Source organism: Grampus griseus (genome assembly GCF_964374135.1).
Source record: "Grampus griseus genome assembly, chromosome: 1".
Lineage (NCBI taxonomy): Eukaryota > Metazoa > Chordata > Mammalia > Artiodactyla > Delphinidae > Grampus > Grampus griseus.
In genome coordinates, this window is record NC_139017.1 from 59,774,632 (window position 1) to 59,792,200 (window position 17,569).

The 17,569-nt window shown below is 46.0% G+C and overlaps 1 protein-coding gene across 1 annotated transcript in view; it reads right to left on the bottom strand.

Annotated features, from left to right (window-relative positions):
* Positions 1-17,569, bottom strand: part of SEC16B (SEC16 homolog B, endoplasmic reticulum export factor) — a 39,879-nt gene that overhangs the window by 11,600 nt on the left and 10,710 nt on the right. The window contains exons 10-16 of the mRNA XM_082680338.1: positions 17,260-17,490; positions 11,908-12,005; positions 9,692-9,773; positions 5,601-5,718; positions 4,272-4,383; positions 2,551-2,656; positions 493-633 (exon numbers count right to left, since the gene is read on the bottom strand). Of these exons, the coding sequence (XP_082536464.1) occupies positions 493-633; positions 2,551-2,656; positions 4,272-4,383; positions 5,601-5,718; positions 9,692-9,773; positions 11,908-12,005; positions 17,260-17,490 (888 nt within the window). The remainder of the gene's footprint in view (positions 1-492; positions 634-2,550; positions 2,657-4,271; positions 4,384-5,600; positions 5,719-9,691; positions 9,774-11,907; positions 12,006-17,259; positions 17,491-17,569) is intronic.

Consider the following 17,569-nt stretch of genomic DNA (forward strand, 5'->3'; position numbering starts at 1 on the left):
GATGGTTTTCTTTCTCAGGAACTAAAGGTTGATATGTTTTTGTTTCCTCTTTTTGAATGTATCTCACAAGTGATAAAACATTCCATGCATTTAAAAGCATTTTAATAAGGATCATTTCCTGTTTTAACCCCTAAAATATATTTTCTAAGCCCAGCTTTTATCATTAGAACAGTTCACCGTAACAGGCAGTTTTACTGGACCAAAAAAGCAGATGCAAGAATGAATGTCCTGCATAGCACATGCCTGGTTTTCAGTCCCCCAATTTCACTGCATCCCTCCCCACCGCCATCCCCGCCCATAGCATCCTTCTTTGTGCAGTGTCAGGCCTCTGCTTATCACATCTGGACATGCATATGTGGTCAAAGACAGCCACGGGCTCCAATTTTACAGCATGTGCAAAGAAGATGAAATGGGGTGTCTGAGCCACTTTACAATAGCTTCCTCTGAACGCTGAAGATAACACACCTGCAGAGAACCCTCTGAGAAGCTCACCTTGATGAGTTCCACTAATAGCACAGGGTGACTGTTCTCTCCCTGGCTCAGGAGGGCTGTGCCAATGGCTTCGCAGTAATGCAAGGCCTGGGATGCAAGGCCGTAATCTGCCAGACGGGAAGCATAAAGGAGCTTATACACCTGTGAAGAGGAGCAGGGCCAGTGATGAGCCCATCCAGGCAGGGACAGAAGGAGAGAAGTGGAGATAAGACTTCTTGGAAGTCAGCTGACTGCCAACTTCCTCTAACTCTGGATCCAAATATTAAAGAGGGCCTTATGCCATTTGGGGCGTTCTATCTGTGTATGGGCACAATTCCAAATCCAGCCTGCAGTTCTGTCCTCATAGAGGAAGGGCTGGAAGGCACATCAGCTGAATCTCCCTAGGCTCCGGTCAACATGGAAATGCACTGGACTCTTATCAGGCAGCCCACATCTCTGGGAAGCCTGGTGTATGTGGGGCACAGGACCAGGCACCAGGAGGACGGATAAAAGAAGAAAAAATGACTGAGGTGCAAGGGACTTCAAGCCCAAGGGAGTGTACAGACAGAGACAGGTAAGGGTTCAGAGAAGCATGAGTGACAGAACTAAATGGAGCTTGAGGGCTGGAAATCAGACAGACTCAAGTTCAAATCCCAACTCCATGCTGGGTGTGGCACATTGAGCTAGTTACCCCACCTCCTCTCTGTGCCTTGGTTTCCTCACTATAATATGGGGATGATAATATGATCTACCCCTTGGCTGTTGTAAAGATTCAGTGAGATAATCCATGTAAAGTCCTTAGAACAAATGGTACCCAAGAGATGTGAGCCAATAGCATGTAACTCCTTGGAACCTGTCTTGTAAAAGGGGGGTAATCATGCCCGGATTACCACAGGATTAGAAATCATACAGTCAAAGGACCATAACACAGTTCCAGGCGTGTAGAACTCATTCCCTAAAAACAGCTAATCTCACTGCTATCGGCCCAAAGACAGCTGAGAGGTGGGATGACTACAGAACAGAAAGAAAGAGACTGAAGACCTGCATGGACCCAAAGGAGCTGTTCAGGCAGGGCTCTGCTGGAGAAGGTGGGTCTTTGGTAAAACTCTTACAGAAGATACTAACTGGGTCATTGCCCTATAGGCAGTAATTCATTCATTTCCAAGCCTTTGTTTTGTGTTTGGTGGTGGTGGTGTGCATGTGTGTGTGTGTTGTTGCCACCGAGTGCACTCTCAATACAGGCACAGAAGGAGTCATTATGGATTTAAGGGGACAACAGGGCATCCAGTAGAGAGGTTGAGAAGAGAGGTTAGAACCTGCGTGGACACCACCTGCACAGCTGCAGCCCTGGGGGGAAGAGAGGAGGATGGGGGCCAAGGACAGAGCAGGGAGGAATTTCCAGAGTTAAAAACAGAGTCATCCAGGGCTTCCCTGGTGGCGCAGTCATTGAGAGTCCGCCTGCCGATGCAGGGGACGCGGGTTTGTGCCCCGGTCCGGGAAGATCCCACATGCCGCGGAGCGGCTGGGCCCATGAGCCATGGCCGCTGAGCCTGCGCATCCGGAGCCTGTGCTCCCAATGGGAGAGGCCACAACAGTGAGAGGCCCGCGGACCGCAAAAAAAAAAAAAAAAAAAAAAACAGAGTCATCCAAAAGAGATGGGAGCGGCAGGTCAGAGGAGAGGAGGAAGGGTGAAGAGCCCCCAGTCGGGTCTTCTTGCTCCCGCTCCCAGCAGGATGACCGTGGGGCTGAGGAGAAGTGGAGCGATCTGGAGACAGAAGAACAGAGGGAGCTACAGACAGCGGGGGAGCCCCAGGGCTGCTGGCATGATTCTCATTGTCAGCAGTGAGGCAGGAGCCCCCAGCACAGAGGCTGCTGCAGCGTTTTGCTTTCCTATCTTAAAATGCAAACCTTTAGGGGACCTAGAAAGACATCCTAACCCTTCCCACATTCCAGCTAATGAGGAAAAGTCCAGTGGATGACTTAGCCCAGCCACTACGTGCCAGATAGCAAGGCGGAAAACCCGGTGGCCCACAGCCATGTGACGCAGCTAAGGTGGTGGCCTCGTGAGGGTTCAGTTACCTGGAAAGAAGGGATGAAGGATTTGGGGCGGCCCAGCATCTGACAGTACTCGAAGATTTCCGTCCTCTGGATAGCCTCAGTTGTTGCAAATTTCAAAAACTCTTGACTAAAAACCAGGGAATAAGAATAAAAGAGATTGAGGTGGGGACAGATTTAAATCCTAGTAGATGACCAAACACCAGCTGCATCCATTCATGGTAGAGTCTCTGTCCTGGGCTGACCCTTGGGGCAGCTCCAAGAATGGAAAGAGAATCTGCACCTCCAGAGGCTCTGGGGGAAGGCGAGGGGGAGAGACTGGGGGGAGGGGGAGGTCGCTGCCATCTTTACTGGAGGGTCACGTAAGGCAAGCTGCTCTCACACCCAGCTCAGTGGGGCACTGGGTCCTCCCCGTAAGCACGCTGAGAGCCAGCCTTAGTGCCCTGAGAACCCAGAGCGGGCGTCTGTGAGAGGCCACCATAGCCTGAGCAGAAGAGCAGAAAAGAGGGAGTGATGTGATGTTCGGAAGCACTGAAGAAAGAAGGCCCGGCAGAGAGAGGGTAGCACTGTGGAGCCCCAAATCAGAAGACGGTCCCTGTGCTGGAGGTTCATTCCAGTGAGGAAGCAGGCTGGGTGAACGTGATCTGAGGGGCCCTCAGAGTCCTCACGGGTCCCAAAACAGCTGCTGTGAGGTTTGAAATCATAATCACAGGGGCTATGCCTGGGGTCAGGACTGTATCTCCAGAAACATCCTCGTACAATATAAACATAGGAGGGGGACACATTAAACCGTTTCACTTACTGTCCCATTTGGCCCAGACAGGCCTCTTTGACAAGCCAACTAGGTGCTATCAGAGACCGTGACCTTGACAGACAGGCTATGAGAGGATGCGTTTCTACAAAGAAAAGCCTGACAGTCTGGATTCCAAGTCCAACCTGACCCCACACTAGCTGTACCATCTTAGACAAGTTACTTAACCTCTCTGTGCCTTGGTTTCCCTCCTCTATAAAGTGAAGATTAAAAGCGTACCTTCTTCACAGGGTAAATGTGTAATGATTAAAGGAAATAGTGCAAATAAAACGGCTGGCACAATGTAAGAGCTTAGGAAATCTTAACTATTACAGGGAAAGAGAAAGAGAGATCTAGAATGTGGAGGGCAGCTAGAGAGCAAGCCGGTCTTTTTGTCCGTTTATTCATTGTCTGGGGGATTATTAAGGTCCTTCTGTGTGAAAAGCCTAATACTACGGCCAGCAGGGAATAAGTGACAGGCGGGACTCTGAGTAGCTTGTGCCCCAAGTCAGTGTAGGGTGTGGTGGCTAGACAAACGTCTTCCACTTTCGGGTTTTGCCCAAGGCAGGCTCTGAGAACTGGTCCAGAGATGCCTGACGCAGAGGCTCAAGCCGCCGCGCTCCCGCTAAGCATTTTCTGAAGAGTCACTCTCTGATCACGGGGCCAGGGCGCCACCGAGTGGCCATAGGGGTACAATGCAACCCACAGGCACCAGTTCACAGCTTCCCCGGAGCAGGGCCTGGACCTGAGGCCCCCTGGCGGTGTGATGCGGCACCCACCCGGCATCTCCTCCGCCAGAGCCTACCTGTGCGGAAAACCATCCCAGAGGAGGGGACCAGCAGTGGCCGAAATTCACACAAGACAATGGAAAATGGAGCCATGAAGCCCAGCAAGGGCTAAACCAATCCCCTGGAAGATGTCCTTCCCACTCCCTTTCCCCCAAAAGATCGCATACCTGTGGCTACTGCCCAGCAAGGCCAGGTGGTCTGTCTTCACGGTATAGGAACCGAAGGGCACGTGAGCCATGAGGTAGCAGAAGTGAGCTGCTTCCACCAGCCCCTTCCCAGCTGCAGGAGGAGAACAAGCCCCGGTCACGGAACACGCCCACGTGAGGACCCACCATCTGGGAGGGATGGGAGAGGGCTGGAGAGGGGCTTGGGGGTCGGAGCGGAGAGCCTCGTGGGGATAAAGGAACGAGCTTTTCACACTACGAGTCACAGACCCCAAACCCCACTCCCTCTCCTACCGCATTTTTGGCCTCCGACATTATTTCACTTCTCTTCAGCCAGAATAAGGCACTATTTCACGTTCCCCCAATGGATTTTCAATGAGGACGTTTCTAAGCATTTTAGTCCTTCTGGAGAGGGAGAAATGGGTAGAAATGCCTACACCCGAGCAGAGAAGCTGGCCGTTGGGAGTAGCAGTTTTTAAACTAGGCTTCTTGGGGCACTAATGCCTCCCCTGCTGAAGTCAAACAATAGAAGACCTTTCCCAGTGATCATAAAAATTACATTCATTACCAAATTGTTCCCAGTTTTAAAACGTTCTCCCATACATTTTCCATTACCTCAACATTGAATTAATTCAAATAGATAAAGTAACTAGCACGGGGCCCGGCACCCAAGAAGGTTCGGCAAAAGTTAGTTCTCTTTCTACCCCGGTGCTGAACAACCTGCCATTTGACTGGGCACAACCTTACGCGTAGCTATTTTAGGTTTAGCAGAGTGGTATTTCACAAAGTGCCACAAAGCGATGATTTCTAGACGTTCTGGCCCTTGACCAAATCTGAGAACCACTGATCTGGAACATTTAACAGCCCCTAAGTGTTTATGAGGCCACATTCACAGAGAGGTGATAGAAATAAAGATTATACGATTACCCAGGGTAGTTCAGGCAAAAATAGAATTTCCTATCTGGTTGAGCTGGGTCACCACGGGACTAACAACAACAGTAGGCGAGATGCCCCCATGTGTTAACTCCATCTGCACGGGAATCTGACCCAGGCATAGGAATCACCTACTCAGGGGAGCCTCCTACAGTGGCAGACCCCAGAGTCTCAGGGGCCTGGCCTGCACTGGCTCGCAGCGGAAAACAGAAACAGAAAGGCAAGAAGGACACCCCTCTCCCTGGAGTTTCTGTCCCCAAAGCACTGAGGCTCCTGGGTCAAAGGAAAGCCTGAGGCATAGACTCGGGCCCAACACAGAACCTAAGAATCTAAGCACAGAGTGGTTAAAGCTGGCCTGGAAATAGAGGAGAGGAGGGGATGGAACTGGTGTCTGCTTACCCAGGGTGTCCCCCATGGTGACAATCGTGCGCTGATACAGCTCCGGGTCCCCACCTTGATTCGACAGAATCACAGCCAAGTGCGGCCTCCAGTCTCCCCACTGCTCGTCCCCACAACACTGAAAAGCAGCAGAAAAATTGAAAATTGACTGAGCAATGTAGCCCTGACCAGAATATAGGTAAGTAAGGAAGGTTGTTGTCTATTTCCTGGTTTTCCGGGAACGCCCATTATGCTGCCGGCAATGTGGCCACTCATTGATTTTGCGTTCTCTTTTTAAAAAAGCAAAACTCTTAGAAGGATGAATAGGCAGGCAGACAGACACATTACACACATACGTACACACACACACACAGGGATGTTGGGAGTAGATAAATGGAATGACACTCTTGGTCCATAATTTTCAGATTTCCTCCTGGTGCCCCTAACCCCAATAGCTAGGGACAAAATAAAAAAAAACCAACTGATGTTTCAGTGGGAGGCAGAGGATCAAATACCCTTGGTTCATGGGAAGAGTTAGAAGCCAGTTAGAAGACAGGGGAACACTGGGCTCCTTGATACCTATTACCAAATGGCTAATGTTTTCTGGTTTTACAAAGCCAAAGCCGTCTCTCACACATCACCTTCTTTAATCTTCACAACAACCCTGTGAACTCTAATTCCTATCGCCTCTTGAGGAGTGAGAAAACCAGGCCAAGTGGCCCAGCCAGCACTGTGTCCCCTTCCTCTGGTGACCATGCAGAGGCAGCAGAGCTCCACGAGGGGGCGGTAGAGTATAATCAGAGAAGTGGGAGCAGGCAGAAGCCCCTCACGAATGATGGGCCGCGCTTCTCCTGAATGAAGGGGAATTTCAGGACAGGGAATATCAATAAGGAAACAACACAATGTCACAGAAATGACACGGGCCCTGGATTCACCTGGGGTCCTGCCTCTTGAGCAAGTTTCTTTATGTCTTTGAACCTTTGTTTCTTTATCTCTTAAATGGAGATCATGATGTCTACCTGCCAGGATTTTTTTTTTTTTTTTTACATCTTTATTGGAGTGTAATTGCTTTACAGTGTTGTGTTACTTTCTGCTGTACAACAAAGTGAGTCAGCTATATGTATACATATATCCCCATATCCCCTCCCTCTTGCGTCTCCCTCCCACCCTCCCTATCCCACCCCTCTAGGTGGTCACAAAGCACCGAGCTGATCTCCCTGTGCTATGCAGCTGCTTCCCACTAGCCATCCATTTTACATTTGGTAGTGTATATATGTCCATGCTACTCTCTCACTTCATCCCAGGATAACTGTTGATAATAATATAGTTAGGTGAAGCCCATAGCATAGTGCCTTACACTTGGTTTGCACATTATAAATTACATGTATATAAAACACACACACACACACACACACACACAGAAGCACAGCAAAGGAAAGAGGTGACTTGCAGACCCGTCTCTCCTCCAATTTGTTATACTGAAAAGATAGAGCAGGAGATTGACAGTAATAGCTAAGATCTGGAGGTCAAAACAATTCACAGTTATTTGGTATTGTCTTTGTAATTATCCCATAGAACAAAGGATGCTTTATCCAACTCCATTTTATAGTGACTCTGTTTATCTGGGCAATGCAGTGTGAATGAGGACGAGGATGACAATAAATCACAATAATAACAGCAGTTCTCACTTACTGCACCCTGACCCTGGGCCACAGCCTGTGCTAATAAGCATTTCTCCTAAGAACAGTCACGTGCATTAGGTACTATTATTATCCCCATTTTAACATGTGAGCCAGGCTCTTTCTTGCTGAAACTAAAGGGACTAGCAAAAGAAAAGCCCTTGCTAAAAGAACAAAAACTTAGAAATAATTCTTCTGTCTCCTCCCCCCGGCGATTTGGAAAAAAAATCACTGTAAAGCAGGTCTATGGAGGGAGAAGAGAGAGAGAGAACGCTTATTAACTAACTTGAGTGGGCCAAGCATGGTGGTTGATATGTTCAGATATTCTCTCCCCTTTAATTTTTACAGTAGCTCTGTTAGGCATCAAAATGCCCACAAAGAAGAAAAGCTGAGGCTCTGAGATTAAGTAGCAGGGTCCAGTTCCCACAACAGTGAGGAGTAGAGTCTAGGTTAAGCCTCTGACAGAAGCCCACGTCTGTGTTTTCCAGCTGCCATGCTTTTTCCACTACTCCTCTTATTATAAGTACCAAAGTCTAGCCTTTTACTGGATGCTACGATGCTAGGAAACTCTCAAACACTAGGCTCAAATACTGCAAATATCACCTCTGGCTCCTCGGTTTTCTCACCCAAGAGTAGGGAACATTTAGCAAACTCTACCAGTGTAATGAGACCCAATGGACTGTATGCTGATTACATCTTTTCCTGCATTTAGTGCTTTGTGACATGGTGCAATTTCATTGCAGAGCACAGGCCCTCAGCAGAATTGTGAGGTGCACCCCATGTTCCAGTATAGCCAGCTGGTTTGACGAGGGGGCATGAAAGTCATCATTTCTCTTTTCTTTTCTTGAAATTGTCCACAGCAATAAGAGAGGCAAAAAAGCAAAAGCGTGAAGTACATTTTCATTGAAACTAGGTGTCAGCAAAAATCCAAGCCTCTAAACACAAGAAAAGGCTTCCAAAAGTAATGGAGATTGAACAGAGGTGGGTTTAGGAGGCAGAGAGAATACCAGAAGGAGGGGATCCCACAGCCATCTCCACTGGCTGAGGAGAAGCAAAAATGGTCACAGAAAACACCAGGTCATGCGGAAATGCCAGCTGCCCTGGAATATGGCCCTGGCACCTCCCCAGCTCAAACCTCCCATAAATAACCCATCCAGGGAAGACCTGAAGCCTATGAAGGAACAAGTACAGAATCGCTACAAATATACCATCAAGATAAAAGGAGGGGGGAAGGTAGAGAGAACATTCACCAGAAAAATGTTTCCACAAAACAAAGAATTGTCACCAAACATTGCATCATGAATTTAAGTAAAATAATGAAACAATTTGTTCTATGAAGCAAGGGTCTAAAGCTAAGTTACAGGAGCAGAGGAAAGAGATGGTGGAGAACAGGAGGAGGCAAATGTGACCTGCAGAGCTCAGGAGAGAAGTGGGAGAAAAATCAAAGAAATAAAGACAAAAATGGAAAAAGCACAGAAGCCAAGAGACACTGATGAAAACACAGTAAGCGACACACAGGATGGACACACAGCAAAAAAGAAGAAAGAAAGAATTGAAACCAAAAAAAATTTGTTTTAATTAAAGAGAGAATTATATATATATAATTCACATGTATATATGTATACAGTTCATATATATATATATATATATATATATATATATATGAACTATATATATTTTGTGTATAGAGGGTGTTCCTGAAAAGAAAACCAAAATAAGAGAACAAAATAAATACTGAAGGATATAATTCAAGAAATTTCTCTGGAACTGTAAGATACGGATGCACATATTAAAAGAGCGTGCTGTATCCCCGAATAACTGACACAGACAGTCAACAACAAGATATATCTCAGTAAAGTTATTGGACTTTGAGGATAGGGAAGGAATACCTTGGGACAAAAAGATCAACGCTCTTATAATGGGAAAACTATCAAGCTGGCCTCAGGGTCTCCTGAGCCACATCCCACACTGATGACGTAGAATCTAACATGTCCAGCTTTGAAGGGTCACGTGCAGTGGTGGGGAAGAAAGAAAGCCTGGTTGTGGGAAGCGTGGAGAGCAGCCTCGGGTTCTCTCGCTATTTGCCACACAGCGGGTAGCGGTGGATTGTGGAAAGGGCACAGTCTTTGGAATCAGACAGACCCGGGCCCATCCTGACTCCACTACTCTTAGCTCTGTGATCTTGGTCATTTTACACCTTTGGGACTAAGTCGTCACGTCTGCAAAACAGGGCTAATCATTCCTACCTCCGTGCGTTAAACGAAATAACATGCATCACAGCGCTTAGCACAGGGCCAGGCACCTGGGAGGTGATTAACCAACAGTAATTACTTATTTTTCATCTCTAAAGCCATCACCTCATTCCCGAGCAGTCCCTACCCCCTAAACCCTTAGGGTGCTGGGGTGTTGAGGGGGTCCTGTCACAGAGGGTACCGTGGCTGCCTGTGGGATCCTTCCCGACATGAGCTGGAAGAGGGTCTGCAGTGGGTCGTTGAGCGCCAGCGTGCTGGTGAAGCTGCAGAGAGAGGAGACCGTCCGTCAGTGGGAATCCAGCCAAGAGAGCCTCTAACCCCTTGCCTGTGAGGCACAAGGCCTCATCTACTTGTATTTGGTTGCAGCAGCTTCTTTCGGAACTTGAGTCTCTCTTTTCAGTTGTGCTTCTGCTCCATCCCACGTTCGGATCTCCATCCCACCACACACGCCAAATAGACCTCATTACTGGGGAAGATCTTCGGTATTTCAGCACTGACTCCCTAACTCTTGAGTAACTATTTTGTAGGCCTCCGTCCATCACGGAGGTGAGCCACAAATACTTCAAAGACCCCTGAGAGCCCAACGGTGGGCACCTCCTCCCCAGGCACCCTCCACGCCCACTGCCCCACAGCAGCCCTCCTTCCCAAGCCCACAGCTCTCAGTGCTGTTTTCCGGGCTCATCGCTAGCCTGGGTGTCTACTGCTTTTGCTCACAAGCACTATATAGTCATTTTCAGTAACCAAAGAGGCGCAGAGCAGGGACCAGAAATGATCATGCTGATGACCAACCATGGGATCTGCTTAACAAGGACCTAATAAGCTCTATGGCTGATTTGAGATTTAAGCATACTCAGTAAGAGAGTTTTCATGATTCACTGGGCCCCATCAGATAGCAATGGCCCAAGGCAAAAATCTATAGCCGAGATATATGCTACAGTGTGGAGTTGTGGGACGTTCGTTTCCAAAACCCAAAGGAAACTCATCCCTCGGAACACCATCTTTTTTTTTTTTTTTTGCGGTACGCAGGCCTCTCACCGCTGTGGCCTCTCCCGCTGAGGCGCACAGGCTCCGGACACGCAGGCTCAGCGGCCATGGCTCACGGGCCTAGCCGCTCTGCGGCATGTGGGATCTTCCCGGACCGGGGCACGAGCCCGCGTCCCCTGCATCGGCAGGCGGACTCTCAACCACTGCGCCACCAGGGAAGCCCAACACCACCTTTTTTTTAACAGCACCTTTCCTCCGGAGCTCAGAGCGCTTATCCTAATAGAAGTTCAGTGCTTCTCACCATTCCGGTCTCTGAACGTAATGAAGTACGTGGTGGTGTCACTAGTCCCCGGGAAAACCGAGGGTCAGAGTAATAAAGAGATTTCATGGAAGCCATGGTGAAGAATGGGCTCCCAGGTAGTGACAGACGTTAGCCCCACAGACTGAACTTAAAGTGTGGGTGTCCATTTTCTCATCCAACTCTCTGCCCAATGGGATGTACGGGGGATTGAAATATAAGATAAGCAGAGACGGTAGCTTCGCGGCTTTAACCAACATGAGAAGATAAATTTTGAGGTACCATCCTTTTCTCCGTCTAACCCAAGGCTGCTCCTTATAGGAGGGCTCCCACCCCAGCCCACCCCTGCCACACATCTGTCCCCGACAGTCCATGGATGCTAACTGCAGCCTGAAGGGCTGACCCCTTACAGCACCCCATACACCTCCACCTCCACTTGGTTCTGAGTCTCTTCAGCTGTTTCATTGCCCTTGTTCTAAACTCCTGGCTAGGTACTCACACCTCCATTCCTATTCCGTCCTGGTTTGGGTATTATTTCCGGTCCCCCCGGCACCCGGGTCCTGGTGGCCCAGTGTAACCTGAAGGGACGCCTTCAGTCTTGACATCTCCCAGTAGATGAAGGCTGCTGGATCTAATCCCCAGTCCTATAAACCCCTTTCTACCACAGCTTGCAGTCCTGCTACCCTGTATCCCTCCCTACTTCCCAGCACCCACACCCGTGCTGCAGGACGAAGCAGGAAGTTACTAACTCTCAGTCGTCAGGCTCTGTCAGTTTCCCTTAAGTGATCGACCCCCTCACTGATGGAACTCTCCGGAGCAGACCCTCCCAAAGAGAGAAGGCTACTGCAATGTAGAAACCTACTTACTTTTTGGAAACTTTGACCCTGGGAAACATTAGTAAAATGTTTTATTCAATTTACCAGCTAGAAAGAATGTGTCTGTGTCTAGTTTATTAGGATCTGGAGAAGAGAAATGCTACGTCCAACTTAGAATTGGAAAGATGCTTGGAGGGTGGGGCCTTTCAGCGCATCTTGCATTTCTCCCCACCCTCACCTCCACCTTTGGAGGGGAGGCCGCTCTGCTCCATTGGTCTTCTTGGCACGTCCCCAACTCACCCACTCATGACCCAGCTGTAGGTCCTTGGGTCCATCTTGCTGGCAAGGAACAAAGCATGACCCCACAAATGGTTCTTCATGGCCCACTCCAAGGCTTCCTGAAAACACAGACATCACCTTCAGTACCACCTTGCTCACCTGCCTCTAAGAGCAACAGCAAACGACTGTGCTTGGGGACTGCCCCACCCCCACCCCCGAGCAGCAGAGGCCGAGCTTCCAGGAAGACTCTCAGAGCCTCCCCTGCGAACGTGAGAAAGGAACGGGAGAGAAATGGCTTTAACTGGCAGGTACTTCTCTCTAAGCTGCCCCTTTCTCCAGGCTTCACCTTATCAAACCCCTTATGTGATTGCATTAGCTCCCCCTCAGACATAGTTTCCAGTTAGCTTTATCTCTTTAGCCAAAGTCACACAATACTTTTATGAACCTAAGCACCAAAAAATGAGAGAAGCATCTCACCCCCAGCACTGGGTCTCAAAAGACGAGTTGCGAGATGGTGTTCATGGGGGCGTGGTAGAGGAACCATTTCTTTCTTTCTTTCTTTCTTTTAATTAGTTTTTATTGGAGTATGATTGCTTTACAATGTTGTGTTAGCCTCCACTGCACAACCAAATGAATAAGCCATACACATAAAGATACCCCCTCTTGAGGAATCATTTCTTTTTTTTTTTTTTTTTTTTGCGGTACACGGGCCTCTCACTGCTGTGGCCTCTCCCGTTGCGGAGCACAGGCTCCGGACGCGCAGGCTCAGCGGCCATGGCTCACAGGCCCAGCCGCTCCGCGGCATGTGGGATCTTCCCGGACCGGGGCACGAACCCGTGTGCCCTGCATCGGCAGGTGGACTCTTAACCACTGCGCCACCAGGGAAGCCCCAAGGAACCATTTCTTTATTAACAACTGTGGCAGAGACTGCTAGCTCCTCACCCAAATCCAAGTTCCCCTTCCTAGGCCAAGAGCCGGACTGCATTTCCCACCTCCCTGGCACTGAGGTGTGGCACTGAGATGGGAAGGGAAGCGATGTGTGAAGCTTCCAGGTCTGGCCCGTAGAACCCCTCCCCGTGCTCAACCCTCCACGGCCTCTTCCCCGTCGGGCTGGAACGAAGATGACTCCCAGAAACTTTAGAGACTCTGCATTGAAGATGGTGGAGCCTCCTACAGCTGAGTCCCCGGGTGAGTACATGGAGGAGGGCTGCCCCATCTTCTGTTCACCTGCCCGTTACTCTCGCATGAAAAGAAAGAGGCTGCTATTATGGTCTGGAGGGGGAGGGTTGTTGGTTGGTTTGTTTGTTTTTGGCTGCACCACGCGGCATGCAGGATCTTAGTTCCCTGACCAGGGATCAAACCCATGCCCCCTGCTTTGGAAGCGTGAAGTCCTAACCACTGGACCGCCAGGGAAATCCCGAGGCTGCTGTTATGTTTAAGCCAGTATACATAATAGTTAACCTACCCCCAGCTAATACTATAACTAACTGCTTACTATCAAGTGCTTGTTAACTATCAACTTCATACGTCAAATTAATGACACTGTTAACTTGGTGACATGGGTTTGAAGCTGCAAATTTTAAAACATACACACACACATACTCACCTCTTCATTTAATTTTCAAACCTATTTAGTAAGAACTTAGTTTATATGTGAGGTTGACCTGGTATTAATAATTTCCTTAGTGCCCCCCAAATAATGTGATTTTTGGACAGGAGGTCACTAATGAGGTATTTCCACCTCCAAACGAAAATTTATTTGATTATCCCAACATCTCCCATGTTATCTTCTTTGAAGAGAGAATAAATTTAAACAATCACAGTTAAGAAATTCAGCCTCATATCCAGTGGAAGTAAAAATGACATTAAGATTGCTCTTTTTGAAACGACAAGGTCCTACTGTATAGCACAGAGGACTATATTCAATATTCTGTGATAAACCATAATGGAAAAGAATATTTAGAAAAAGAACGTATATATATGTATAACTGAATCACTTTGCTGTACAGCAGAAATTAACGTAACATTGTAAATCAACTATACTTAAATTTTTTAAAAAAGAAAAACAGGTGAAATCTTTAAAAAAATGCTCTTTTTGTATGTTAAACTATTTCATAATAGTATTTTTAAAAGGAGTTACTAATGATTGGTTGAGAATTACTAGTTTACTCAAAAATCTGCATCTCCAAAAATATAATTTAAGAATAAGTGAAGAAATTGAGAACTTATATCAAGGATGTCAATCTCACACAATGCCAGAAATAAGACCCCAGTCAAGTGTTAAAGGTTTTAAAGATATTGTGGTGTCCAGCTCCTCATAGATCACCGTGAACTCCCATAGTACTCTACCTACCCACCGTTTACCTTTGGGTCAGTGTATGACAGGAGATGTGGTGGGTGATTACAAGCCCAAGCTTAGGCACCAGGCTGCCTAAATCTAAACCCTGGCTTTATTATTTACTAACTTTCCTCCTTGGTAAATACATAAAACAGGAATAGGACCTACTACGAAGATAAATGAGATAATGCATGTAAGGTGTTAAGTGAGTATCTGGCACATAGAAAGTATTTTTCAAATATTCGCTTTATTGCTGTTGTTATGGTCATTATTTATCATTCTTAAGGAAAGAGATTATCACTGATTTATTTCTGTATCCCCTGACTGGGTTCAATGTCTTAGAAGTAGCGGCTGCTTAATAAATGTTTATTGAATAAATGAATCACTGGTGAAATAGCAAGTCCCTACTATATAATGAATACACACACACACACACACACACATACACATATATACATACATATAGATGCTATAAGTTGATCCCATTAATTTTCACTGAGTATATCTTGCACTCATTTAAAAGATAGCATCACATACAAATACATACACACAATTAAAGATTTAAATGTAAAGGTGAAGTCAGAAAAGTACTTCAACTTTATTTTCATAAATCAATTTTGAAGCAGGAAAAACCTTTCTAAATATGACCCCAAAAAAGTGATTTTGGACAGAAAATCCTAAAAAAGTAAAGCGCTTCTACAAATCAATAAGTGGGTATCAAAAATCCAACAGGAAAATGTGGAAAATCCATGACAAAAAATAATCACAGGTTAAAGGATATTCAACTTCATTTATAATGAGAAATGCAAATAACTACTATACATTTTTTCACCTCTCAGACTGGCACATATCCAAAAGTTTGGAAACACACTGGGCTGGTGACAGTGTGGGGAGACAGGCACTCTCATACATTGCTGGTAGAGTAATCGGTACAACCTCTAAAAGAACAATTTGTCGATATCTATCAAAATTACAAACCATATACCCTTTGACCCAAAGCTTCCACTTCCACAAACTTTCCTTACATATATTCTCTCCACAGGGCAAAATGACAATGCTATTCATTGCAGCATTATTTGTAATAGCGAAAGACTAGAAATAATCTAAATGTCAATCTATAGAGGTTTAGTTGAATCAATTATAATTTATCTATAGAAACCTATGCAGCCGTAAGAAATAATGAGGAAGGTATTTATATACTATAAGGAACAGGAGACAGCAAAACGTGGCCTGAAGACCAAATTCAGCCCACTGCCTGCTTTGGTACAGCCCACAAGCTAAGAATAGTTTTTACATTTTTAAATTATTGGAAAAAATCAAAAGAAGAATAATGTTTCATCACATGAAAGTGATATATATTTCAAATTTCTATGTCGATAAATGAAGTTTTATTGAAACACAGCCACACCCATTTATTTACAGATTGTCTGTGGCTGCTTTCAGGGGACAACAGCACAGTTGAGTAGAGACCCCATGGCCTGCAAAGCCTAAAATATTTACTGTCTGTCCCTTTACAGAAAAAAATTGCCAACCCCAACATAGAGTGTTTCCTAAAGTATTTTGCTAAATGACAAAAGGAAGGTAAAGAAATGGTACATAGTATGCTATAAGGGAACAAAGGAGAAAATAATTATATATGCAGAAAATATCTCTGGATATTTCAATGAGAGAAATTGCATGGCTGCGAGGGGGTGGGGGACAGCATCATTTCTCCCATTATATCCCTTTCATCTTTTGATTTTTTTAATTAGATTGATTCAAATTGATTTCAGTCATATATTCAAATATTTAAGACTTTTGTAAAATGTAAGTTCAACTTCAAAACTAAACAAGGCATAAAATAATAGGGAAACACGTGAGGTGATGGATGTGTTAATTATCTAAATGGGAGGAATCCTTTCACAATGTATATGTATATCAAACCATCACACTGTACACTTTAAATATCTTACAATTTTGTCAAATATACCTCAATTTAAAATTTTTAATTAATAAATTCTAATTTACATTTCAAAAAATAAACAAGGCATCACTTCATCAGTGGAATTAAAGTATTCAGTATTGATAGGTATATTTTAGATATAACTGATGGGGATATCATTTGTAAACAAATTTTCTGGAAACTGACTTAGTGTATATGTGAAGAACCTTTTAAAAGTGCATAGCCTTGGGACTTCCCTGGTGGCACAGTGGTTAAGAACCCGCCTGCCAATGCAGGGGACATGAGTTCGAGCCCTGGCCCGGGAAGATCCCACATGCCACAGAGCAACTAAGCCCGTGCACCACAACTACTGAGCCCACACTCTAGAGCCTGCGAGCCACAACTACTGAAGCCTGTATGCCTAGAGCCACAACTACTGAAGCCCACGAGCCTAGAGCCCGTGCTCCGCAACAAGAGAAGCCACCATGATGAGAAGCCCGCGCACCACAACAAAGAGTAGCCCCCACTCGCCACAACTAGAGAAAGCCCGCACGCAGTAACAAAGACCCAACGCAGCCAGAAGTAAATAAAATTAAAAAAAAAAAAAAATGGTGCATAGCCTTTAACTGAGTAGTTCTACTTCTAGGAATGTATCTTAAAAAATCAGCCAAAGGTTTATACAACAAGATGTTCGAATGGTATAATTTATAATGGGTGACAAATCTGTACATAGCCTATATATTCAACAACAGTGAACTGGTTAAATAAAATGTGATACATTCATATAATAGAATACAGTCCATTTTTTAAATGGTACGTTTTAATGCTATGAGAGTATTTCACCATATACTCTTAAGGGGAAAAGAAAGAAGTAATTGTATATGTAATTTAATTTGATTTTTAATATATACGCATTGAAAATGCTAGAAATAAATATATCAAAATGTTAACAGGCATTATCTTTTAGTGATAGGATTATGGGTGTTCTTCTTTTTCTTTGTACCTTTCTGAACTTAAGTGCTATAAAATGAGTATATGTCACTCATACAATTGGGAGGGGTGAGCGGTGGGGATGCTGGTTACTTTTTTAAGCAGAAGCGGGCACAGCACTTGCCTTTTTCCTTCCATAGTAGAGCAACTTAGTGAATTTCTCCACGATCTGCGCAGGCGTCTCCACGCTGGGGGGAACCTCCCCAGTGAGCAGGTTCCGGGTCCCCAAGCTCAGTACTGGCCAGTCCTCATCCGTCAGGTTGATGAGGTTGGCCACAGGCGGCTGCCGCTTGTACTTCTCCAGCTTCTTGCAGTCCTGCACCAGCAGCTCCGCGATGTCAGACCCCACCACGGACTGCAAGGGAAAGAGGGCCATCCTGGGAGAGAATCCTATTCATCCTCATGCTGGCAGCCCAGGCTGAAGAAGGAAGGCA